This window comes from Gambusia affinis, linkage group LG03 (genome assembly GCF_019740435.1).
Source record: "Gambusia affinis linkage group LG03, SWU_Gaff_1.0, whole genome shotgun sequence".
Classification (NCBI taxonomy): domain Eukaryota; kingdom Metazoa; phylum Chordata; class Actinopteri; order Cyprinodontiformes; family Poeciliidae; genus Gambusia; species Gambusia affinis.
Genome location: NC_057870.1, coordinates 23,161,200 through 23,186,779, shown reverse-complemented (window position 1 = coordinate 23,186,779; position 25,580 = coordinate 23,161,200). Strand labels below are relative to the sequence as shown.

The following is a 25,580-nucleotide window of genomic DNA, read 5'->3' as shown; positions in this document are numbered from 1 at the left end:
CAATCAACGAGAAATCAAGAAAATGTAGAAACATTGACTGTATTAAAAGCAGGAGTTTCCCATGGAAACACACAATGCTTTGTTGAATGAACACTCATGAATCTACAACACTTGGACTTGCATGTACCTGTGCAATAGCGACATGTCCGTCCTAATATATTATCCAACAGGAGAAGCAGAAAATTAGTTCTTGTAAGAGTATGTGGGAGTAAGAGTATCTGCATTTGTGCCTGAAGGGGAGAATCTCTCATTACCAGCTGCTCATTCTGCAGAAAAGACTAGTGCTTCCTGTGCACAACAGTTCATGGTGAATTCATTTAGACGATTTTTAGACAATCTCTTGTTTTTTGCTTTTGCTGAATTTTCAGATGAAATTAGTATGCTATTGGTTAATTTTAGTTTATTTATTAGTACATTTTATAAGTGTTAAAAGGCTTATTTGAATAAATTTTATTTATGCTGGTATGTCTTTTCCAGTTTACAAAAATGGAAAAGGTGATCTGTTATATGAACAAAAAAAGTCTTTTTGTAGACATATTTTCATCCATTTTTTTTCTTGTTACTTTTCTGCTTACCTGTTTATCTTCTTTTTTCAATAGGAGGAAAAAAACAAATGTGCGGGCATTATTGGGCTAGGCCTTTGAACTTGACATTTATCAAAGGAAAAAGGAATTAATAACGAGCTTTTGAATTGATGGAGAACAAATTCACTTCCTGAACTGCAGTCATTCAGTTAGACTAATTGAACCAAAATGATTTTATTCGACTCGTTAATTTACACAAACAAGGAATTTGATTTTGTTTACCCTTTATGACTCTTTGATTTTAAATATATGATTTTCTTTTTTTAAATGTTCTCAGTAAATACTATGGTAACCATTTTTGATGTGACGGCATAAGAATTTATCTGTCCGCCCATCCATTCATCTATTCTCAACAACTTAAATTTTGGCAGTGGAAAAAAAAATTTAACTTTAATTTAGAAAAAAAAAATTAAAGTTGCAATATAGTGTTGTCTTTGTATTTTGACCAGAAAACCCAGAAAACCCTACAGTCTGCTGGATGACCTACTTAGATCAAATTTAGGATGTTGATAAAGTAGCGGTATTAAAATATTCAATGTTTGAATGTACTTGTGCAAGTGTCAGAGTTTACAACATGTGTGTGTGTGTGTGTGTGTGTGTGTGCGTGTGTGTGCGTGTGTGTGTGTGTGTTGCTTGTAACTGTCAATCTCCTTTTTTCCAGGATTTTTTTCCACAGCCCCTACAGATCGATAACATGTCACTGTATGTGTCTGAGTGGTTGAGACGGGCAAAAGGGAATTTAAGTGCAACAGGATCCAATAAAGTGTATATCAGAGCAGACATGCTGTACAGCCATGCGATTTCTGTCTCTTCGACCAAAATCTCACGGCCGTGTTACATCCTATTTGGACATCGGTAAGAACACTGACTAGCAGCAATGACACAAAAGTTTGGAGTTTGTTTTAAAATTTGTTTGATCCTCAGTCTACATTTTTACTGAGGATCACATTATAGACTGACGCCTATGTTGTGTTCCTTTTACTTTGAGAATCAAAGCATGAATGTTTACACAAAACTTAAATAGAAGGAAAAGTATCAACGCCTTTCCTTGTTCTTTTAAAGGTTTTCTTGCTTTTAAGCTGTTGTGGTATACCAAGTTCAGCTCTTACGAAGCGAGTAGTCGGTTTTGAAAGAACACCAGAATTATCATCTCAAAATGAAAGGTTATTAGTCAAAAAGCAAAGTTTTGACAAATTATAGTGCAGGAAAAGAGCAAAATGGTTTAGAAGTCTAATAAATACCTAGAATTTTATTCAACTCTGTTTCCCTTTTCATTCTTCTGCACAATTGAAGACATTTACATTTTATTTTCTATTTCTGAAATTCCAACAAAAATATATTTTCTTACATTTGTATTTGCAATATTCATCTGAGCTAAAATAAGGGTGTAGTACAGTACTTTGATCAATTGCTCCAGTAAACCTGAACCTTCCAGCACCATAAGTTACCTGAAAGACGAGTCAAGGAACTCATTGACATGCAGTCATTTTGTGTGTCAGTGGTGCACAGAAAGCTGTGTATTTAAACATTAGAGTTCTTGAACAATTTCTTCATCATGAAGCAGCTATTATTGTTAAGGAAAAGAATATCAAAGTCAAATTTTTACATTGGAATTAATGAGCGCTGATTCAGTTTCATATTTACTTTCTCTTTGGTGGTTTTGTCCCATCTCTCCTCTTTTATCTACTAAACTTGTTTTCTGATGCCTTTTCTTGTCATATTGCCTCCTACTATACTTGGAGATCTATCTATTTCCTTTACTGAAGCTTTTCATGTGTATTTAAAAGAATAAATATTGTCAAACATTTTTACAAAACAGTGTCAGTTAAGTTTCTCTCAACAAAACATGATTTGTCATAAAAAGAAACACTTCATAAAAACCATTAAAATAAGCTTGTCTTTTATTAAAATGGCATAATTTTATAGAAAAAAAATTGCTGACAATTATCCAGTGAAATCAGTTATTTAAAAAAGCAACATTTCCATTCAGATTCAGTTAATCTCAAACAATCATACATGTAGACTTAAACCCAGCAGATCACATTGAGTCAATGATTTGCAGTACTGTTTCTGTATGCTCATTCTAGTGAATGAGCATATATAACATGCTATATGTTTCTATATAGCATGTTATATATGCTATATATATGCTCATTCTCCTGTTTCTATATGCTCATTCACCTGAATGAGCATATAGAAACAGTACACAATTAATTGCATTGTGACATTGACTAAATATTGCAAGTAGTGACAGGAGAAAGGAAAACTTCTCTTCAACAAAATCTGGCTTAATGTGATCTGCCACAACTGAATGGCAGATTACAAAGATATAACTTCTATGAAAAGAAAAAAAAAAAAGAGCGAATATAAAGTTGAAAGGTCATACAACAGCAAAATATACAAAATTGTAGTGTAGTGTAGTGCACTTAGCAAAGTGCATGAAAGTGGTCAGGATATCCTCCAGTAGCCTAAGCCCATAGCAGCTCAGAATGACCTAAGCAAGTCTAATTATAGATTTTATCAAAAAGGAAAGTTTTAAACCTAATCTTAAAGAAGACAGGATTTCTGCCTCACGAACTAAAAGTGAGAGTTGGTCCCACAGAAGAGAAGCCTGATACCCAAAAGACCTGCCCCCCATTTCTCTAGTATAATCACTACTAACCTGAACAGTCAGATCTGTGACAGGAGATGAAGCTTTATTATTTACAGTTTTATCTTTGCAAAGGAATCTGAAATTCTATTCATGATTTATCAGGCAACCAGTGAAGAGAAGCTGAAACAGGAGAAACATGATCTCTCCTTTATGATGTATTAGTCAATTTAAGAGAAAATCAACATGAGAAAAAATGTTTTATTCAAAAGCATAAAAAGATTTAGTTTTATTAATGTAGCACAATTGTGTTTTTATGGTATAAGTGATAACCTTCAGTTCTCAATTTTACTGAACAAATTCAAGGAAGAAGTTCAAGCTATGTAAAACTGGTTGTTTAAAATTTAAACAAAATTGTATTTATAATATTTATTTTAAGAGAAAACCTCAAAGTCTAATTTATTTATACTGAAAATTTTTATGCAATATAGATATGCTACTTGGGTCATAAAAAAGATTAAATAATCATGTTATCGGGGAAACGTAAAACATTTGAAGCAGGTTTTGACTGCTTTCAGAGCAATTATTTAAAAAAACAAACATCTCCATTCAGATTCAATTAATCTCAAACCAATAATACATCTAGACTCAAACCCAGCAGATCACATCGAGTCAATGATAAGGCTTCTTGTAACAAAGTACTTTCATATTAGACATTAAGATTTAAGTAACAACAAATATGTCACTGCATCTTTCTGAACCCCGTTTTACTGGATCAATTTACCACTCTCAAAGGTTTTTTTGTTTTTCTTCTCATCATTCCATGATACTTGTCCTTAATACTAGATACTGAAATTATTCTCCAAACTACTCAGACAAGCTAAAAGCAATAAAACACAATGCCAAGGAAGCTGTTACTCTATCCGCCCATCTGCCTGGCTACAGGCACCCAGGCAGAGGCCCAAACTTTTTTTGGGCCTCTCTTAAAAGCATTTGCATGTTTTTTTGTTGGTGTAGGGACACAAGGGGGTTTGTGTTTGTCCCCTTGTGTATATAGGATGAAAAGAGAGAACATGTAGCTTGTGTTAAAATGAGGAAAGACAACTAGAGTATGAGGAGGTACTTTAATGGGTGAATGATAAAAGCAAGCAGTATGTGTGGCGAAGGTGTGCATTTACCACCTGTGTATGTTAGAAATGAAAGGGGGGAATATTTTGCTGTCTGGGTAGGGGGTAGCTATGAGCAAGGAAGACTGAACAAGAAAAAGAGATGGCATGGGCCTATATTTGTGTTTACAGGCACTTGACAGGGGGTTCTGTGCATATCAGAGAAATACCTATGTGCAATCATACAAGAAAATAACTAGCATAGGTGGCAACACCAAAAACAAAACAATTCCTCACAAGGCAGGGAAATTTGCAAGACGAAAAATATGTAGAAATGATGCTTATAGCAAAATATAGAATGATTCAATCTAATTACTTAACTACTTTCTTCAAATTAGGTTTGACATTCAAAAAAATAAAAAATAAATCAAACATCCCGGATAAAATAATCATTGGCTTATGCTTGTTGCTTCCTTTTTTCACATGTCCTGTCAGCATTTCATGCATTCTACAGAGAAACTGTTTACCTACATGTGCCAGGGTGGATTTGGGCTACAAGAACAATCTGAGGATGGTATTTTACTTGAGTGATTGCCTTTATTAAATCATCATGACCCCACACAATGCCTTAAAAGACCTTGAGGAAAAGGCTACAAAGCAGCAAAGTCCTGCATAAACTAGAACATGTGGTTCCTTTATCTATAATGCTCAGAAAATGTGTTTGAGACTGGGTTGCATATATTAGAATAACATGTTCTAGTCTCCTGGTGGCTGTACAGTTTGTTACTATATATATATATATATATATATATATATATATATGCTTTTACATATTTGCTAAAAGTGTCATGTCATTCAACATGGTATGAGACCTGCCTCCTGGCTCTGATTAGTTGTTTTTGACCAGGATTGGTATATTTCTTCAGACGGCAGCACAGGGAGGAAGTGGAGGAGATCGATCTTTTCACAGATTATCTGTCTCATACCGCACTGTCATGAGATGCTGAAAGTTTTAACAAATAAGTAAAACATAATTTTTTTATTTTAATTTTTTTTTTTGAAGAAAAATAGCATCTTACAGCTTTATAGAAGATCTGTTTGTATTTTAAAACTAGACAATTCCAAATCTAATTCTGCATTAACGTGACGTTTTTAAGTGAAATAGCGCTTAAGTACTTTTAAAGCCACGAACAAAAGGAAGTTAGAAAGACTATGTCACTAAAAAGAAGACTGTGTGTCTTTCTTCACTGGTTCTGTACCATTGATCTATCCTACAGCCATCTATCAGTTTTCACCTTGAGAGCATATGCTGGTATGTCATGCACATATTCTAATGAATATTTAAGAAGTGCAGTATACCCACTTTCTGTAATTAATTATTTTTTTTCCTAGCACTAAACTTGTAGTAATCCACAGCTCATCATAACTGAGCCACAGTTTGCATTGGTTCGTATGTGAGGGTTATTCTGTGTTTGTCCTTTGTTTCTGCAAGCTCATTTCCCCAGAGTCCCCTCTGTCCTCTTGGTGACAACCTCACTGTATTCTTGACAGCAGAAACACACTCACTCCTTCTCTTACATACGCATGCACTTTTTTGTTAGTTTTAAAGTGTGCATTGAAAAATGAAACTGAAGTGTACTTATCATTGCCATGTCAGTGATTGTTGGGACTTTACTGTGGATATTTGATGGTTTTTTGTTGTTTTTTTTCCATCTCCTTGGGTTTTTAGTGAATAGAGTGAATGAAGCCTTCTGTTCAGTCACATTTTTTGTGTTTGTTAATGTAAAGTCATTGTTATAACTTCGGCTGAAACATCATGAGTATTGTTAACTCAGCTGAGTCATATTAAACAGGAAAAATCCACTCTATCTTTAAACAACTACTCATACTTTACAAGTATAACTTCTGATTTTGCTATCTTTTGTACTTCAAAAAATGGAAGTAGAGTAGAGCATCTGTTTGTCTTGAAAGCTACAAGAATTTATTCAAACTAATTAAAGGAATCTGTTAATGCATTGCATAAATTAATAGTTCCTTGTGTTGTAGATTGCCCACAATGATTCATTTTATATAACTAGAAACTGATAATCTTATTGTAGCAGCAAAAAATGCTCATAATTTGTCTTGGATAACCCATGTTTTTCTGGATAAGTGCTTTCCTTTACGTGTGTGATGGAAGAGAATAAAATCACAAACACTCAAAATTTGGTGTGCATATTTACACACTTGGCTTTGGGGTCAACAAGGTGCCAAATCCAGGAATCTTCTGTGTTCATGTGTTGCTGCTCTGAGTCCAGAACACACAAAAGTTATCTGTCTGTCTTAAGAATCTCAAGAGTTTATTTTTCTCTGACAAATACACAGAAGCATACACACAAACATGCAGTGAGCCACCGGCTGTGAAGATGCTGAGGGGGAAATGCCGTAAGTGACAACTTCCTCTGAGCAAAGTGTGGAGAATTGTTCCTCCTTGTTGTTTTCTTGTTCTTCTCCCATTTCCATCCCCCCTTTTGCTACACCTTGTTTTCTCCCAGGGGATGTTTTCTCTTTTTCTTGCCAGCGGTGAATGTCTTTTGGCTCATGTGTGCGTGTGTTTGTTCTCCATTGTCCTTTGAATTTCCCCTGAGACCACCACTTTCCTATGGTACTCTTTGATAAGACGCCCCTGTCCTCCGAGCACTCACTACATGGTGTGAGGGACTCCGAGTATGTTTACAGATTGTATATGTGGCTTTTGCCTCTTTGTGGGAGATGTTTATGTTTTTTTTTTTGTTTTTTTTTTTGTTTTTTTTTTTTACTTCACCACCTACCTGTCTTCAGGGACACAAACCAGCAAGGGATCAGCAGTTAGGTTTTAATTACAGAAGAGCCGTAAGTGGAGACTCCCTAAGAAAAACACTTTAGAGAAATTGATTACTTTTCTGTAACTATTGAAGGCGTGCATTGTCCTTATGAAGTGGTACCTGCCACAGCAATGAAGTGGGTATCATTTATTCATTCTTCTGTTAAAGCTGTGAAAATATTTTTTTTCAATGCCCCTTTGGTTTAAATTAAAAAGATTCCAGTCAGGATACAGGCTGGTCCTTTTCAAAGCATAAAATTACTTCCAGCTACATGAAATGTGTTGGTGAATCTAAATCTGCAAAGAGTATGAGCAGTTTTGGACTTAACCTTATGTGTTAAACTTTAATAAAGTGGTCACACCAGGTGGCAGATGACACCAAAACCTATTCTGGAAACTATTACTTTCTACTTCTGTCTCTTAATAAATATCTGCAATATTTCTATTTCTAAGAATAAACACATGAGCCAGCCCTAACTCTCAGTGAAATGAAGCAGTTTGACACAAACTGCTGTGTTTTGATCCAGTGCAGGTTGGTGTGTATTGTAGTTACAGTTGTGACAGGAAGATGGACGGGTCCTTGGCGTTTAGTCCACTGGAGGTGTCGCAGGATCTGTGTGTGTCCTTGTGCTTCCCCCCTGGATATTTGAGCCAAGTCCTTTCTTACTTGCATGCCACATATGACATACATTTTCTGAAATATTTAAAAACTGCAAAATATCTCAACCCACCTTTTAGAACAAGAGGTGATCTTTCTGTGACTGCATTCATAATTTTATCTGCACTGGTCCAGACTGGGTACTAAGTTCCTTAATTGATGGCTAAACAGAAAGTAGGGGTGGAGAGGGTCAATAATTTCTTCTAATCAGCTTCAAGAGTCCCATAAGTACCAAACAAGTTAGACACCAAAGTGAGTCCAACCGTCACATCTCAGAAATCACTCGCTGCTGCCAGAAGTGTCTCCGTTTATCTGGGTTTATAGGCTAAGCCATCCCAGCTTCCCCAAGCAGTTCCCGGAGCAATTTAATATCAAAAAGATAGACATCTGCCTGTCCTCCTTATTTCATGGTCAGCTATCAAGTGACAAATAGACAGGGACATTTTTTTAAACTGTATTCAAACTTTTTGAAGTTGCATTGTTGAAATGCTTGATTCTCATTACATCTTTGAAATTAATTTAATAATAGATGCAATAAATTATTGTAGCATTTTTTCTGATTTATTTTGCTTATTCCAGTTTTATGCTGTTATGAAACAACATTTGGAATCAGCAATTCCTGTAGACATCTAAACATCATATTAAACTGAAATGAATTGTTATAGTGAGTCAAATAAGATATCTATGTTCAAAAACATTTATTTTTGTTGGCCAAGGGCACAAAGTACATACATATTAGTTATTCTTTTTAGTTGTGATTTGAATTGTTGCTGATGGCACTTTTTCTTCCCTTCCAAATCAGAAATTGGGAAATGTGTCAAATATTGAGAGCAAAAGGACTGCTACTAGAAGTCAGTAGTAATATCCCAAAGGGTGATGCCCTGATGCACAAAATCCAGTTTACAGCTACAGAGAATCACAGTCTGTGGTTCCAGGAAGCACATCATTATTCATAGATGTTACTTTGTTTCCATTCTAAAAGGGCCTGGAAAAGCTTTTCTCATGGCAGAAGAAGTTTATTTTCAAGATGCTTGGCTACTTTAAAAATGTTGAAATTCTTTAATGTTTTATGCTGTAATTTTGTTGAATTTTGTGTCTTTTCTGTCACTTCTCATCCCACCCTAAAGTACACAGATATTAGAGGGAAATTGAAATAACAACAATTTTCCTGTCACTTTTACAAACATTTCCAAAAATAATTAAATAATTACTTATTTGGCATTTTTTCTACAACTTAAATGACCATTCTATTCAAATTTAGCCATTCAAATTTAATATTTTTTTTAATTTTAAAACATATATTTTCTGGTTCCATGTATTAAAGTCAAACAATTCAGAGGATGCCTCTTTAACATCTTTGCTTAACAAAGTCAGATAAGATGTTTATCTACTAAAAGATATAAGGATACAATTGTAATCAGTAAATTAGAATGCTATTGAAAAGTTCATTTAGTATAATTTCAGTAACTCAATTCACTAAGTGAAATACATTTATATAATCATTACACAAAGACCAGTGTTTACTAGCCATTAGGATTAGCTTTGTCTGAGGAAAAACAAGCTGAAAAGTTGTGAAAAGCTTCTTGGACTATTACAGTTTTTTTATTTGGTCAGTTCTGAGTTCTGGGGAGTACCTCTTGTGTGTGTTTGTGTGGGAATGTATTCGTATGTGTATGCACTAGAGAACAGTGTAATATTGTTTCAGATTCTAGTGGTTGTGACGAAGCTAACACCTGAACGAACCTGTCACTGCAGACACATTTCTTTTTCTGCTCCAGCGATTACTGCACCAAAACACACTCAACAATTTTTGGATAGGTCTGAGCACATGTGTGCTATCGACTTGTGCACAAGGCGGAGAAACGGGAGAAGTGTGTTGCTTGTGTATCGTCTGTGTGCATGTATCTATGAGAGTGAGAAAGACAGAAACGGAAAATGAGAGTGACAGAGCATTGTCTCTCAGTGTGTGTCGAGGCTTATCCAAGTTTTGAGTTTTTGTCCTACTAAAATTTTAAACTGGGCTGGGGCTAATCTGTCCTTAGCAATTAGGAAACATAAACGAAGAAAAGAAAAGAAAATGAGTTCAAGGGATACCAATAAATTAATAAAGACGAACCACTGTACAGCAAAAATGTCAGATAAACTAAAAAGTAACAAGTTTGAGTGAAAAGATGTTTATCAAATTTTTAAAAAGAAAGTTTTTTGCCCATTTATTTAGCTGTCTTCACCACCAGGTTTTGTCTCTAAATGATTTACATTAATTATTTTATAGAATGGCCATTTTAACACAAATATTATTCCAAACTACTAAGCAACATAGGATAGATGGAGTTCTCTTTTTCTTTCTTTCTTTCTTGAAGGTAATTGAAGAACAGGAAATAGAAAGCATATATTCCAAAATGTAGCATTTGTCTCTCCAACTTGTGAACAACAGCAATATGTGATGGTAGGATATGATGGAAGACTGGACATGAGGTTAGGTGAAGATAGATGATTGAGAATCAAGCATGACAGTGACGTAAAAGAGGTCAAGGCAAACTGACACTCCATCAGTTTTTCCTCCTTGTTCTACTTTTTTCACTTATCATCCACCCATCTTTTCAGACAAATGTCTTGATTTTCACACAGACACCATTTACTGCAAACCCCCTGTGACTTCTTTTGCCATGACCTTAATATATACATAATGCATATGCCTTGGAACAGGTTGAACACTAAAACTTTTACCTTTTATCCAGGATTCAATGTCTCTGGTGTATGTGTGACTGTGTGAAAATGTAACAGAACCTTCCTTGAGGGAATTGACAAAACAGTGACAATAATTTCTGTTTATCTGAAAAGTATCTGAATTATGTCTCTTCTTGAAATCATAGAAATACGGTAATATTATGCACATTGAACCTTTGTCTGCATATTTTTTCTGTTACACTTAGTGTGAAATGCATACCTTTTTTTCTGCACCTAATTGTTACATTTCAGAAATCAGTTAGTAGAATTCATGCTAGAAGTGGCATTCACACAATTTTATTCTGCTCAATGATCTTGTAATGAGCACTTCAGTCCTTTCAGTCATTCATAAATCCCCTTTGAATCTGTCAACAGATCTGTAGAAAGGGCATAGAAAGCTTCAGTATCTTCATAGTACTAATTAATCAAATACAAATTTTTATTTTACTTCACACAAAAGATTGGTGAAATTAAGATATCTGGTGAGTAGAAAGGCAAACCAAACTTACATAATGCATATGTCTTGGAACAGGTTAAATACTAAAACTTTTAAAACACTCAAACAACAAAAATCTACAGTTTAAAGAGTTGCTAGGTTCCATAATGTAACCTTTTTAATTCACACCTGATTGCTTTTAGAAAAGTACACGGTAACTTCTAGGAAGTACCCAGTTATTCCCATAATAAACTACTAATTTCTCAAATGTAACTTTTAAGTTTCAGGAAACAGTGGAAGTATTAAGAATTAGGGTTGGGGATTCTTACATATGCAGTTTGATAGTTTGATTTTGATCAGTTTGATCAACTTTACTCATGTGAATCAATTCATTGCTAACTTAAATTTTAAAAACTTAATCTCATTTTAGTCTTCTCCAGTTACATTTCAGATTATGCGTTAGATGTGTAAAAATGCTTTGGAGTCTAAGAATGAGCTCACTTTAAAAGACATTTCTCTACAATTGTGATAGGTGACTGAAGTTATACAGGAAAGATGTATTATTAAATGATATCTAAACAAAAGCCCAACCTTTGTGTTTGGATTTCTCCCTCTTTGAACCCAAGATCTAATAATGTTCTTGACATCTCAAACCTTTTGCTACGTAATGAGTTCTAAATAAGAAACTAGAATCCCTCAACAAAATAAACAAAGTTTTAGGAAATAATTTTGTTCACTAAATGATGACTAAGACCACATTATGTGTTACAATCAAGCTCAGCTAGACATCACGAGGGTACTATAATAAAATAGATGGTTTAACAGGCCTAACAGGTTTAATGAGTGTTTTAAGATAATATTGAACAAAGAAAGGTAAAACCAGAGTCTCATCAGGAGACATCAAACTAAAGGAGGAGCTGTGGCCCCATGGATGTTTCTAAATCAATAAATGATTTAAATAAAGCTCTTCTAACTTGAGGCACTTAAAACTGCCTAAATCTTTCCTCATTCAGAATAAAACAAAAAAGACATTAGCCAACCAAACATAAATACATGTGAGGCAGCACCTCTGAGGTTACTGGCGATAACCAATGTAAAGTAATCTAAATAGTTGAAGTGGGTAACAGAGAAAAGAACCAGACCTGACCTGCCTCCAAGTACACAATTGAAGTAGCTGGGCCATTACACAACGTGTTGATCCAAGACAAATTAAATTGGTGTCTAATCAAGCGCAGTCTCCAAAACATACATTCATTCAAGCCACGAAAACAAAAGACACAAGGGTACGCTGCTCAAATCGAATCACAGTCACCTAGAATGTAAGTGTGTTTCGATATTTAAGCAGCTGCAGATGAGCAGCCAGATGAGCAGAAGGCAGAGCTGACTGGCTCACAGGGCTGGAACATCTGTCCAATCAGCAGCAGCAGAGGTGGTGAACCACTTACAGACTGGTAGTGACAGATTCTGCTTTTTATACAAAAAACAGAGGTCCACTTAAATGCTGTTGAGAAGAAATAATTCTGTGTTTTCCTTTTACCTCTTTTAGCTAGTTGCTAAGCTAAAGCTAAGCTAAACCTAAAGGAAATCATGTTAGGAAATGCAAATGAGAGCTGGGGTAAAGGATGACACAGTAGGTAACGCCCTCTTTGGGGCGTAGCTCAGAGAGACAAAGGGAATGGGAATCTCTTGTGAGATCCCATTTTGACTGTTAGCTCTTAAAGGTAGTATGTCAGAATGGACCAGCTGCATGTTGGTATAATTAGTTCAACCTCATACATCACGAACTTAGCATGGAGAACAGATGATTCTTCAATGCAAACAAAAGTCATGGTTATTGTGACATTAAAAACCATCCAGTATACAATTACAAAACTGTAATTGTGTACACAATTACTCAAAATTGCATGTGAGACATACCTGACATCAAACTTTCATAGAAATGTTGTGGGGGTTTATTAAAGTTATTCTTTTTATTTTAACATCTAATTTTAGATTTAATTTGCATCAATACTTCTGACTGCACCTGCCAGGATGTTCTCACATTGTGTTGCAGAACTGTACAGAAACCTCTCCTCTCATTTAAATGTTCTCTTGCTATTGATCCAACAATGAAATATTGATACTCATTACTTCTTAGCAAGACAAAAACTGATGCTGGAGATCAGTATACCTCTGGCACGTTTACAGCTGTATTTCCACTGATTATTGCATGGCTGTTGTCAGATCTATACAATCATTGGCAGGTTTGATACCTCTTGTGGTAGCATTTTTTTACGATGGCCAGGAAAAACCCATTTTTAAGAAGTAGCCCCATTGTGTTTACTTTCATAATAAAGAAGGTTTCCAACAAGTTGTGGAGTTCTTGGAGACCAAAGATTGTCTCAATCTGCTGTGAAAGAACCCTCAAAAACACAGGATACAACATCTAAAGAAGTTGTGGATACACTTTAAACAATTCTTTGCTTCCCAGCAAATTCCTTTCTGTGTTGGAGTACAAAAGCGTTATTTTTCAAATATTTGGAAAAGAATACAATCCATGAACGAATGTATTGCATTAGCAGTTTAAAAAGCATCCAAGCTTGGTCACAACTCTACATGCTGCACTTTAGCAGTCAGAATGCAAACCATTCTCCCTGGCAAAGTCAGTATGAGTCTTCATTAAACATGTTGAATAACTGATATCCTCTCTCTGTCTTTATAGATTGAACAGTCACTCGTATGAGGTAATGCAGCTGGACTTTGAGGTTGACAACGTGATTAATCTGAAGCCAACCCAGACTTTGCGCTGGACTGTGGAATACTCCGCTAACACACAGACGGCTTTGAAGCAAACAGAGCAAGTTTCCCACCTCTACATTAGCAATTCCGACATCCAGGGCATTGTGCCACTGGCAGAGGTAAGAGATTTGCTTCCAGATGAGAGCAGATACAGATCTACGATTACAGCTGCACATATTTTTCATGCCTGAATAGATTCCATTTTTCATCTCTTCTTTGCTCCTCCTCCTAACCTTTGTGGTGACACCCCAGTCCTTCCCATTTGTTCAGGTTAGCCTAAGATTAAAGTTCACTTTGTTTATACTGCGTTGGATGCAAACCTTCTAGATTCTCACACACAAGTGGTTTCAGCCGACCAAAGTTTTAATAATAAAAAGTAGAGCCATAAAAACACATAATAATGTACTTTGATAGCTGACAGAGTCCCATTTTCAGTCGAAATCGTCTGCCGTTTTACACTTGTCATTCTAAATAAATCAATCCAGAGCCTAAGCCATGTGTAAGGATTCAGGGAAATATTTCTATGCTATGTGTGCAAATCTTAACTAGTAAGCTGCTTTTCTTTTTCTTGTGGGTTTTTGTGTACAATTAGAAGCCTCATTAAGTTATTTAATAAAACTTAATGAAGACATACCATATTTAGTAAGCTTTTATTTTTCTAGTAAAATTGTATTTTATCTGTGTGATTTTCTGCACCCATAAACACACTTATAAAAATAAATCTAAGTTGAGCACCAAAATAAACGTTACAAAACTCATTTACAGGAGTTAGCTTGTTCACAAACTCAAATCCAATACTAGAGACCACTAGCCAAAAATGAAATGAGGGATGCTGTTTCAAACCCCTCCTACGTCCATTAGTACTGAGGTCAAGCTAATCTGGCCTGATAGCCCTACTTCAAACAGCAAAGTCTCAGTAACAAAACCCAATTTTGCTTAATGGATTTCATTAAGCCTCCTCTTTTTGGCAACTATAGGAAACCATTATTCCAAACTGCAACACTACAGAATTTACCTATAATATTTTTTCATCAACATAATGATGGAATGACAAAAAAAGACTCAAAACAGAAATACAATTTAATGATAAATCATGCCAAAGCTCCAAGTGCAAAGATAGAATATATACTTATATGCAACAATCATTGACAGCTTTCTGTGGACAGCTAAATTTGCATCATTGGATTAACGGTTAAAACACTAGTATTTATTACAAACATAGACTGAAAGGTCCTTTCCTTTTCTGAAATAGCAAACAAACACCATCATACATCCTACTTCAACTTCAAATTATTGGATGAATGTTTATACATTTTATTTCATTTAGCAATGAGCTGCTAAGTCACATCTTGCAATAAAACAATACTACAGAACAACACATTAAAAATGCTAATGGATTTTGATCTGATAACTGGGGAGCTGTTCTAGATTTAGTTTGGTATGTATTTTTCAGGTGGAAATTACTTCTAAAATCCTTTGAGATCAAGAAGTTAATCTCTGGATATGTGCTTTCTGAATGCCTTAAAGGTTTTGTTACAAAACATTTGTGGAAAAAAAATTTAAATTGTCACAACAGAGAAAATAAAAGCATGGTCAGGTTTTAAAATGGTATCCCAAGCTTTTAACTTTTCGTGGAGAATTGATCCCCTATAAACAAAGTATAATATGAAGCCTAATGCTATCATCAGCTCACAATGGGATCTAACCGAATGTGCTTATACCATATTCCTTTCATTACACTAAAGATAGAGAGATTCAGTGAGTGTTGGTTTTCAGTATTTCAGACCTAATAACAGACGGCTTTCCTTGCAAATTTACAGTTCAGATAAGAAAAGCACTAATCAGAAAACAGGCTCATGAGATGGTTTAGGTAGGACAGGTCATCTTAGTAGGACAACTATTAGTTGTACACCTCATAAATCAGATGTCGGTGAAGGAGTGGCATATAGACACCACAATGAAAAAGCAATCTTTTAAAGATTGCAACAAGCCATGTAAAGGAGCACAACAAATATGGGACATAAGGTCTGCTGGTGAGATGAACCAAAATTTTGCTTTTTAACCAACATAGAAAATGGCATTTGTGGCGCAAGAGTATCCTCACAATTATGGTGTAGAGTCCTTGAGGACCGACTCTGGGTGGTGTAGGCAGCATCATGCAATTGGGATTCCTTTGCTAGTATTGACAGAGAGGTGAAATGTGGAGATATACCCTGAATTATTTGCAGCTGTAATTGAAGTGAAAGGTTTTGATAGAAAGTCTTGAGTCAGAGGACCTGACTCTCACAAGATAAAAGCAGAACTGGTAGCACCTGATTTAAAGCTACTGAACAAAGAAAAACTTGAAAGGCAACTTTTTTCTGATGTTTCCGATATAATAATTTGTCCAATTTCTTTCAGATGAGTAATTTATTGCATTCCCTAAAAGACAAAATACCAATCATGTAAAGAGGGGTTTAAGACAATACTGATGAAAACTGACTTCCATACATACTTTCTTCAGACTTACTCTACCGAAAGACTGTTTCATCTTCAGCAAAAATGCAAGAACAGCCTCACTTATCTTTGTATACACATATCTACACATGCAATTTTACTTTCTCTCCCTTCATCTATCTTTTGCCTTTCCCCTTTGGTAAAAGCATCAAAATGGCTGTTATTACAAGCCATTTGGGCTTCCTGATTTGTTTACTAGAGCTGCCTGACCAGGTGTTGATTATCGGTTGGTTGTTTAAGGTGTCTGTCACTGAGAGGGGTCATTGTGATAGGTCGCCAAGATGAAAGCTTCATTTTTTTCCCAGGTCTTTGCGAGAAGGAAGAGTAAAGGAATAGAATTAAGAGCTAGAGGTGTAACTTCAAAGTGAGTTAGATGTGGAAGCTTTCAAACAGTTTTACATCTTTCAGTTTAGCCAATTTCACATCAGAGGATCACAATTTGGGAAGCATCTGAAATACAACTACAGTAAAATATGAAATCTTGCTCACAGCTGTTTAAAGTACCTGAAAGCTTTGCGTCACACATAATTGCATCAGGGGCTTTGTATGCTGGCTTTGAAACATTATTTCTGCTTCAACTGTTTATATGATTCAAAATCTACATCAGCCATCAGCTACCAGCTCGCATGTCAAGAGTCAGCACATCAACAGAGCTGATGTGTAGATACAGAATGGCTCTCTTTATTTATTAATTTATTTTTTCTGGAAGCAGAAATGAGAATCAGAATACGGTCTGTCATCACTGATCCATCTCCAATATTTTCCCCCTAATTCCATATATCCATTAAGGCTCTGGCCTCCTCGGCTGAGCTGGGACGAAAGAATCTCTCTCCAAGAAACGAGGGATTATTAGGAGTAATTTGTCTCCTGTGGGGCCTAAAAAATTGGTTTCATCTCGAGATGAGGGTTTAGGAGGGAGAGTTGTCAGGGGGAGCTGAACAGAGAGGCGAGAGTGGAGCCAAAGAGAGAAAAACACAGATATTAACAGACTGGATATAATAAACTGACTGAATTCAACTTGGTTAAGATTAGCTAATGATTTCTGCTCTCCAAATTAACCCTGAAGCAATCTTAGTTGTAATTTCCTCCTAAACTCATCATCAAAATAGTAAGATACTGCAGTCTATTCAGAGCGGTGTTACTTGTATTATATCATTTTTTCAAGAATTGGGTGCCAAAGTCAGTGAGTGAAGCAACAACATGGCAAAAGATGGAAAAAATGTGATTCTATAAACAAAGATCATGTTGTAGATGACATAAATAAACTCACTGAAACCAATGGACTCATTTTGTAGCATTTTATTTATCTCAGATAGTTAAATAGTTTAAACTTTCCAGAGTAAAAAAAGACCATTCAAATTGAATAGAAATCTGTGTAGAAAAACAATACTGTTTTATTCTGACATATAATAGGAGTAGGTACACAAATTATTAGATACACACATTGTAATCTGTAATCTGTTATCTATTTTGTTGCTCATGGTAGAAGAACATAAAAACTAAAACTATCTGTTAAATCTTTATCCCGTCTTGCTTGTGCCTGATAGTAATTGTACAGCTTTGTGGATCTCCAGAATTTCAGTATTCATTTCAGTTTCTCATTAGTTGTTTTTTTTTTTTTTTTTTCAGGTTTAAGCACTTTTCTCTCTTCCCTTCTGCCTCTGTATTCCCTAACCTCATGCCCGCTCCTCTTTTTTTTTTTTTTTTTTTTCCCACCAGGGGGTCTTTTTGTGGGCTCTAGTGTCCCTTATACAACAGTGGGCTGACAGGAAAGGGGGAAGGAGAGGGGGGAAGACATGCGGCAAATGTCGTCGGGTCCGGGAATCGACCCGCGACTGCCGCGACGAGGACTGAAGGCCTCCAAACGTGGGGCGCGCTACCCTCTACGCCACCGGAGCACGCCCCCCCCCCGCTCCTCTTTTTATAAATTCCCATCCGTCATTCCCAAATGTTGCTACTCCATTTGCCCTTGTCTCATCTTCATCCTCCTTCATTTCTCCAGAGTTTCACCTCTCTCTGAGGCTTTACTATGTAATTAATTGTTAATTAGGATACTTGTTTATCTTTGTTTCTTAAAGATGCTTGTGTGTATGAGTGAATTTTCATATCTTTTAGCAGATCAGTTTTGCTAAGTGGCTTCCTAATTTCCCTCTTCTGATTGGTTGTGTAGAAAAAGGCTAGTAAGTGCAGAAAAAGAAACTGAAAAATCAAATATTTGTTAATGAAACCACTCTCATACACATACCCAACTCATTAAAAGGCTTAAGGGGTACACCTTTATTCATCTATTCCTTTATTTCTTTTTCTCACATTGTGAGCTTTTTCTACACTCTAAGCATCTTTCTGTGTTTATCTTTTAGAGTTCTAACATTTACCAGGATTCCCCTGCTTGCTTACCTCCAGCATGTTAATTGTAACTTAACGTCTCTATTGCAAAAGGCACATTTTTTTTCTGTTTCCATTTACAGAAGTTTGCATGATGGTACGTTGACTTAACTCGATGTTGACATTGCAAGATAGCTTTAAAACAATATAAAACCACTTAAACATATCAATGAAAGACTTTGAAACAAATTTGTTCAACAACTATTTATTTAAAAAAAAACTTAATTCCCCAAACTAAATAAAATGCCAAATCACAAGATTCCACGTAAGATGCAATTCTACAGAATTTATTTCCTGTTTAGATTTGAGATTATTCATTTAAAAAAAAAATAATAATTATTGTTTCAATTTTCTACTAGCCTTTTGAATGCTTAAAAAAAAATCAAAAAGGTAATGTAAGTACTTGTTTACACATCTACTATGCCAGCATATTTAATCTAGTTTTCAGCATAAAACTCACCTGGAGTGAAATATACTGCACCAAACCAAGGGTTTTTCAAATTCAAAGGTTCAGAAGCTACATGTTTTATTTGTTTAAATCTTCTTTGTTGAGGAAGTTCGAAAAAGTCTGAATTATTTGCTTTAAGATAAAGTATTGTAGAAAATCTAGGATTTCTCCAGGGCTGCAGAAAAAAAACTTTCAAAGAAAATGAGAAACAGAATAATAGTCAAAGCTCCCAATTTTACCATGACTGACTGATTTGATTTTTCTCCCCTGAACCAAATCTAAAACAAACTCCTTCATACTTAGTTACATAATGACATTTGGGAAATGCTCAGTCTGACAACTGGTTCTTCATAGACCACTAAAACAGTATCAGAGCAGATAGAGGTGTGGTGCAGTCTAAAAGAAGAGAAGAGCAAATCACCTGACTCCTAACTCTGGATTATCGCTAGCCATTTTTATACCTGCTATTTTACAACTTTAATTATTCAGATACCAAAATAAATAAATAAAATTACTAAATTCAAATAATGACATTTTAAAAGAAAGGGAAGCAATGAGAAAACAAAATGAAGGCCAGGGAAAGAGAGAGAGAAGAGATGGAAAACTAAGATGTATCAGAGAACAAACAAAAATAAAAAATAAAAATTTAGAAGCAGAAAGCAAGAAATTAAAGGGAAAAAGGCATACAACAAGACTATTTAAGAGAGATCACAAGAGGCTAATAAACAGCCTGATCAAACAGCAAAACAAACAAAATCAATGTTTTTGTGTTTTTGTCTGTGGCTGTAATTTTTTAAAACTCAACATCAATGACAATAATATGAAAAAGTATTTTCCCCTCCAATTCTGTTCATACTTTTTTGTCCCAATAAAATGTTCAAATTGAAAACAATTTTTATACAAAAGATACAAAATTTAGTTGAGTAAATAAGCTTGATGCATTCAGCTATTCATTGACTCCACATGCTTGTTTCACAAAGACGGATTCACTCAATACAGTCTGATGAGTTTCCCTTGACAACTTAATACACTCAACATAACTGCACCATTTTATAACTAGGATCAAATTGAACTGTATGCATGAATGAATGAATGAATGAATGAATGAATGAATGAATGAATGAATGAATGAATGAATGAATGAATGAATGAATGAATGAGTCTTTTGCACTGCACCATCCAGAAACTTCTCTGACCCGTTATGCTTTCACGTGAGATGCAGAACTCTTTTCACAAGAGTTTTCACAATGAGTTTTTTTTTTTTTATTTTTTTTTTATTTAATTATAGTTTAGGCCCTGAAAACACTGAGTGAAGAAATAAACTAGGGTTTGTAATCATTTAAATATTTATTGTATTATATTAGACAAGCTTTCCTAAATTGAAGGAGAGGTCCAAAAACAAAAACAAAGAGAGGTCCAGTGGATGTGTGTCAGTCCTTCAAGTGAACAGAAGCAAAGAGGAAAAGAGATATAGAGACACAGACAAATGTAAATGGTGGTAGAGGAGACGAGAGCAGGGCAGTTCTAATTAAATTAGGTCTCTGGAAATTGAAAGTACAATTCTCCCAAGGATACTACACAGGTTTGTGTGTTTTAGTATTTCTAACCTTGTGCGACCAATTTCTTCATCAGATACTTACATTTTGAGGACCCAGTGCTCCTTAGGGGGTCCAAAGCTTGGTTCCCATAAGAAGAAGTCCTCTTCTTGTGCTAGGGATTAGTTTCAGGACTAAGGTGTGTATTGATTTTTGGTTAAGTATAGAGTTGGTAAAATGTCTGGGTCTGGCATAAACCCAATTACTTAAATGAATGCACTCCATATGTGTGTGTGGCTGGATGACCTGTTAGCTTTCATATCTACCAAGTGCTTCCATCCCTCCTCTCTTTTCCTCTATCTTTTTATTCTTCCCTCTCTCAGTTTGATTATTCAAAATTATTCTCTTTTGTAGTACCTAATCCCCATTTAATTTCTGCTTTTGTTGCTTTTCTCACTTTTCTTTCTCTGTTTCACTCTTCACTTCCCACTTTCTCCATCTATTTCTGTCTCAACATTCTCTTCCTTCTCTCTGTGCTGCCTTATCTTGTTAACTTATGAAAAGGAAAGCAAAATGTCACCCGTGTTAAGATATCTGTTAAGTTATATTTCTATGGTATTTGTCAGTGAGATAACTCATAGTAGGGAGTCCAGACATTTCCTCTTTTAAATGGATTGAAATTTCTTCAAAAGCATGCTCTTTGTAAATGTGGTAATGTACCATCTTAAACTACTAGCTTACAATGTAATTTTAATTCGATGTGATACATAATGGATGGTTGTGTAGTGTAAAGAAAGGATAAATGATATTTGAATTAAAAAACTGAAAACTGTGGCAATAATTTGTATTCCGACTCCTTCTCATACCCCTAAATACAATGCAATGCTACAAAATATAGTTTACATGTGTGTAATTCTGTGAATACTCAAAGGTTTGTTGGAGATTGTTAATCAACAAGCAGCATCCCTTATTTATAGAAGAGTGGCATAAAAGAGGCAAGAGTTCTTGCTTTCAGTTTGCAACAAGTGATATAGTAATGTTGTTAGACCGGCATCTTACTTGACCATGTTGCATAAAAGTCTTAACACACTCCTGCAAATTGCCTGTAATTACTTGCGTGCAGCATTGACACATGCTAATCTCAGCTGTCTCTAAGAAAAACATTAGGCCTGACAGCACTTTGTGGGTGTGAAGGCTGTTTGCGTGTTACTTGTGCGGATGCAACCTTTGCTTGCCCTGTTTGTATTCGCAAAGGAATGACAAAGGTTAGGTGTGTCCTGATTGACCCAGGAATGGAGCAATTGACTCTCAGATACCCCACAGACTTGTTAGTACTTCATTAGGAGCTCCAATTAGTGTCATGTCCAACAGGCAGGTGGAGCAGTAAGAGACGACTTGAAATTGGTTGCAGAGGTGAAGAGGCTAAGAATACACTTGAGTCACCAGAAATGTTCTTGGAGAAAAGTGCAATAAGAAAGTGAGGTATTGGACTCTATCTAAATTGTTTTACTAGTAGGTGAAACGTTCAATAAACACAATTCAGTTACATTTAGATGCACTGTATTAGAATCTTTTAAATTATATCCAAAGAAGTTCATGTGGTTTTTCTGCTTTGTTATGGTTCCAAAATAAGGCCATATTATTATTAAACTAAAATCTGATCCAATATGGGGAATCTTACTTATTATTCTACTTTATTTGCGTTCCTGATTTTGAAAATGTTTTTAAGATGAGTTGGCACAAAATTTCCTCTTCATATTTACTAATAATTTCTAACTTTGAAAGTGTGGACCTAAAATAACTTGAGTGGAAGAGGTGAAATGTCTCCTACTCAGTTTACACAATAAGTCGGAAGTCACATAAATCACAATAAATATTTCAACATTTCACCGCCACTTTATTTTGAGTAATTATTCTGTCTAACATAGATTAGATTTTTTCTTTGTCTCACACAAAAACACACACCCACTTACAGGAGCAGTCAACAAAAGAGAATCTGCATAGACATACACTGAGAAGCACACATCTACACACAACGACTCTACAACCAAATAAATGAGGCGGCACTCCTCGAGCCTAATAGTCTGGCTGTAATTAACATTGTCATAGTGATAATAGCCATTTATCCCTGACAAATCATACACACACATGCAGACACACAGAACTTCTTTCTGGTCTAGGCAGCACGCCCAGGTGTCAGCACCATCATCTGTTTCTGTCACTCCCCAACCATTTTTTACCTTTTCTCTTTCTCTCATTTAACCTCTTTCAATCTTGTCTTAAATATTTGCACTTGGCTTTTTATATATATATCTTTCTCTTTACTTATCCTGTCAGCTTTCACTTCCTTTTCAATATCCAAACCCTATTATACTTCTTGTTCACATCTTTCTTTCACTGTCCTCGCCTTGCTGCAATCTGTCTCATTTTAAGATTCCTTTTATGGTTTGGTGCTGCTGATTGCCTTGAGGTGTTGGCAATACAAACACAATAAATGCAAATTCAGCAGCCTCATCTGAGGTGAAATAAGCAAGCTCTGGAGTGCCAGTAGACCTTAAATAATACAGTTTGCAGCAACTATATGGGGATTTAAATAAAAGAAATGCAAATAGGCACTGGAAATCAGGACATATGCAGTAAATAATCTACAAGCAAACAGTTTTCAGGAATGTAATAGTTGAAACGTAGTGCTGGGAGAGAAAGGTAGACAGTAGGAGAAGAGTGTGACTAATTTTTTCTTAGGTTGCTCAGGGGGTTCCTGTGTCATGGTTTATGGGATAAAATGACGGAACTCTAAAAGGAAGCAAATGGTTGCTTTCAAAGAAAGTAAAAAATGTAGAGAGAACTTGGGAGACATTTTCAAAAGTTCACAATATAAAATTTTTTTCTCTTCACTGGCCTGATATTCTGGTAAATTACAAAATCAGTTCAAGTCACAAGTATTCTGCTGGGATCTTTCTGTTCAAGATGTAGATTAATTTCTTAATTTATAAGACTACCTGATTAGAAATATGTTTTTAAAATATGTATTTTTTAGATTAAAACGTGTTTTAGTAGTATTACCTCTTAATTGACATCAAATTGGTGAGTAGAGCTGTGAAAAAAGAAGCCTTAAGCATAAGAAAGCATAATACATGATGAACGTGGTGCTCTCTAACATATTTTTAAACTGAAATGAGTTAAACTTCCACATTAAATGATGGAATGATTGCTACCATTCAACAAGGCAAACATTCACTAAAGAGAAATGTTTTCTAAACAATTATTACATAATGAATCAAAGGTTGTGTCTGGATCAAATCACTCTACTCTTCCTGCAGGCAATTTGTTAATTTCCTGCTAAAACTGGTAAAAGAGTCAATTTCTCCATTAGCAGTTTGCCTAATTACTTAATTGCTACGTCTGTCAATAGATGTAGTGAGTTTAGTGCATTTTTACAGCCATTTGCTGTTCTAATTTTTACAAGGTATGTATAGTACTTGTTTTACAAAGGCTAATTAAATGATGTTTTTAACTTGAAGCAGTTCTCTTACTGTGGGGAAACACATCAAATGCAGCAACATTAGTGTGTTGCTGCATTTAGGACTCCATAGTCTGTATGCAGTGACAAATCTGAACGTCTTCAGATTTTCTCCTACAGCTACAAACTTTGTTTACTTTGGTTTTATGCTTGGCCTATTAAATTTTGATGTTTACAAAACATCTTAGGTTTAGGTAGAATACATTGCTAGTATGTAAAGACATTGGTTTTCCCTCAGATTTATGATCTGATATCTGTCTGTGCTTTGACTGGGCCATTCTAATGCGGGATTATGCTCTGGTCTAAAACCTTTGTATTTTTTGTCAGTGATTTTAGAGCTGCTGCCCTTCTTAAAAGTAAACCACTGCTCCAGGATTTCTGTGAGATCTACCCCGAATTTAGCTCCCTCCATCTTCCAATCAACTCTGACTATTTACCCAGTCTAAGCTAAAGAAACATATACCCACAGTATAATACTCCCGCCACCATGTGTTTCCATGGAGATGTTGTGTTCTGGGAATATGCAGTGTTAGTTTTTCTCCACATCCAGTGTTTTATGGTGATGCCAAACCGATTAGTGCTACAGCTTGATATTTAATATTTTCCTACATGACCTGTGGCAAACCACAAACAGGACTTCCTAATGTTTTAATTTGGGAATGGCTTTTTTTCCTTACTCTTCCATACAGGTCAGATTTCTGGAGTGCATGATAAATAGTTGTTCTATGAAGAGATTTTCAGCCTTGAATATCTGCAACTCTTCTAGAGTCACCATGAGACCATGAGTAACCACGCTCTACTGCTTCTCCTATTAAAGTTACCAGTCTATGTTAATAGTCATATTTTGCAATTGGGTTTAGATGGACTAATCATTCAAAACTTAGGATCTTTTTTTTTTTTAAGCGATACTGCTTTATGTTTAGGTGAGCTGAATGCAAATGCAAACATTTCAGATGTTTATCCATAAAAGGTTTTTGAAAACAATCTTTCACTTTCACTTAAGAGTTATGCACAACCTTGTATTAGTATGTTGCAGTATAAAATACAATAAAATAAAATACAATAAAGCCTTTTATTGTAACATGAAAGAGGCAGTGCATATTCTAAATGCATTATACTTAGGACTATGGCTTCCATAAATTTGTGTTGCAAAAGCTGTTCAATTCCAGATGACGGGTATTCCATATTCTTTGCATCTCTGTTGGGGAATAATTGGTCTTGTTTTCCTTTCTTCTCAAATCACTTTATTTTACTTGTGTTATACAGCAGCAGAGGTAGCAGTAGACTGTGTGGCCAGTGTCCCATTGTTTGGCTTATTAGACTGTAGTGAAAAGGTCACAGTGTGAACAAAGGAAGATTCTGAGTTGTATATGTTCCAAGCAATTTCCTCCAAATGAGAAACCTGACAGTTTAAGGAATGAACAGAAAAGTAGATAAGGCAGATACACATCCCAGGGTGTGTGTGTGTGTGTGAG

The 25,580-nt window shown here is 35.4% G+C and overlaps 1 protein-coding gene across 5 annotated transcripts in view; it reads left to right on the top strand.

Annotated features, from left to right (window-relative positions):
- Positions 1 to 25,580, top strand: part of si:dkey-215k6.1 (transmembrane protein 132C) — a 249,561-nt gene that overhangs the window by 181,085 nt on the left and 42,896 nt on the right. For all 5 annotated transcript variants that reach the window (XR_006370271.1, XM_044112801.1, XM_044112800.1 and 2 more), the window contains one exon: positions 13,645 to 13,840. Coding sequence is in view for 4 of the 5 variants with exons in the window: in XM_044112801.1 (XP_043968736.1) it covers positions 13,645 to 13,840 (196 nt within the window). In the remaining variant the exon portion in view is untranslated. The remainder of the gene's footprint in view (positions 1 to 13,644; positions 13,841 to 25,580) is intronic.